This window comes from Takifugu rubripes, chromosome 1 (assembly GCF_901000725.2).
Source record: "Takifugu rubripes chromosome 1, fTakRub1.2, whole genome shotgun sequence".
NCBI lineage: Eukaryota > Metazoa > Chordata > Actinopteri > Tetraodontiformes > Tetraodontidae > Takifugu > Takifugu rubripes.
Window position 1 is genome coordinate 22,644,554 of NC_042285.1, and position 1,928 is coordinate 22,646,481.

A 1,928-nucleotide genomic window follows, 5' to 3' on the forward strand; every position below is an offset into this window, starting at 1 on the left:
TTTATTTCTGGTTGTGATGTACCTGTGTTGTTTTCTGCTGTACTTATTTACATTTGAAAATTACATTTGAGCATGGAAAGACAAACAGCCAGTCACATTTACAATCTTCCCTAAAGACACTGTGGATTAGCCATTCCACCCTCTTCCCCAAATGCATGTTTTTTGAATATGGGAGGAAACCGGAGTTCGCGGTGAGAAACCAGGGTGACACAGAAAGAACATGGAAATTTCACACAGAAATGACATTTGAACCCTGCTGGGAGGTAACAGTAATAACCACTGCAAAACTGATTCATCACTGTGCCACTTTTTTCTTTATGAAACAGGAATAGGGGGAAGGAATTGTTGCTACATGAAAATATTTATCTTGTGGCCAAGCAAAAATCTTTTACATGATTGTCTTATCTTTGGTAAGTTAAAACCATACAAGAATGGGGTGATCATTGGTTGGATAAGGAGGAGGTATATAGATAGAATAATCCGTAACTTATCTGGTATCACTGCAGCATCAATCCTGGACTCTGAAAAGTGAAAAAGGGTGCCAAGAAACATGTTTGACAATGAGACAATCTGAGGAGTGCAGGTGGAGACGGCTTTCTGTGTATTTTCCTTTGAGGCATTGAGACAAACACCCATAATTTTCACATATGAGAATGAAATAAGACTAAATGGGACAACTATTGTCAAAAATGCAAATATCAGATCCGATATTTTGTCAATTGCTGAAACTGAACAAGCTAGTTGGATTATTAAATGGTAGTCACAGAACACTTTGTTGATGACATTTCCACAAAAGTCCAGATGGATAAAAAATGAGAATAAAACCAAAAAATTCATAACTGAATACCCCCACACACCTAAAATAATCTTACACACTCTCTCCGTGTTCATAATGAGACTGTATTGTAAAGGATAGCAGATAGCAACGTACCTGTCGTAGGCCATGGCTGCTAAACTGCAAAACTCAAGTGATGCAGATGTGTAAATATAACACATCTGCAGGAAACACCAGGGCACGGTGACTTTGTGAGTATCTGAAAGCATTTGAGACAACATAAGAGGATACAGTGATGTGCTGCCGCTTATTTCATTCACAAATAAATGACACACGAAGATGTACATGGGCTCATGCAGCCTTTTGTCCTTGTAAATAATCAGAATTAAAACCGAATTCACCATCCAAATTGACATAAACCAGAAGAGCATGATGCCAAAATACACATATTTCAACTCTCCAGTATCACCGTAGGCTGCAAGCACAAAATACATGGTCTCAGTTTTGTTCTCCATCTTTCACTCATGTGTCACATAGAAACTCAGAGCTTAGCAGTTCATCTAGTCCAGCAATGATGATGTTCCTTATTTCCTCACACAATACCCCAGTCCAGGATTATACCTCCAATAGAGTTTTCTAAGAAACAATTTCATTGATTCTCCCCATTGTACAGTTTCATACTCAGCAAAGACATTTTCATAAAAATAAAATAGATACTATACTGTTTATAATGTAAAACAAAAATTAGAATTCAGATGTTTTAAAGCTTTCCCAACACGTGAGTAATCAATGGTCTCTGTATGGCGCTCTCAGCTGGGCAGGACAAAGGTTTCCTCTGATTTTGTACTTTTACTGATGTGGGCTGGACAAAACCGCAGAAGTGATCTGCATATTCCACTTCTATGGGTGAATTTAGAAGATTACATACCTATAATCATTATTACAGTTCCATTTTAGCAACCTGATGATCTAAAAGCTACATTTATAAGTAACAATACAATAGGCGCCATGACAACTATGCTACCAGACAACTTTACCTTCCAAACTATATATCAACAACTACAACAAATAGTTATTTTAAGTGTTAAGCACCACACTGATCAGCATATAAAATGAGATGAACTGTGGTTATTGAAAGAACACTAAATCCAAG

At 37.2% G+C, this 1,928-nt stretch overlaps 1 protein-coding gene across 1 annotated transcript; it reads right to left on the reverse strand.

Annotated features, from left to right (window-relative positions):
- Window positions 1-401: 401 nt before the first annotated feature.
- Window positions 402-1,475, reverse strand: LOC115252489 (olfactory receptor 13C8). Its single transcript, XM_029847813.1, has 2 exons — window positions 488-1,475; window positions 402-405 (listed from the first exon to the last, which is right to left on the reverse strand). Exons 1-2 carry the CDS (start codon window positions 1,288-1,290, stop codon window positions 402-404), a joined length of 807 nt encoding a protein of 268 aa, XP_029703673.1. The 5' UTR covers window positions 1,291-1,475.
- Window positions 1,476-1,928: the final 453 nt, after the last annotated feature.

Bases quoted from the DNA above. Each gene is read 5' to 3' on its own strand.
- LOC115252489 (XM_029847813.1), bottom strand. From the start codon at position 1,290: ATGGAGAACAAAACTGAGACCATGTATTTTGTGCTTGCAGCCTACGGT.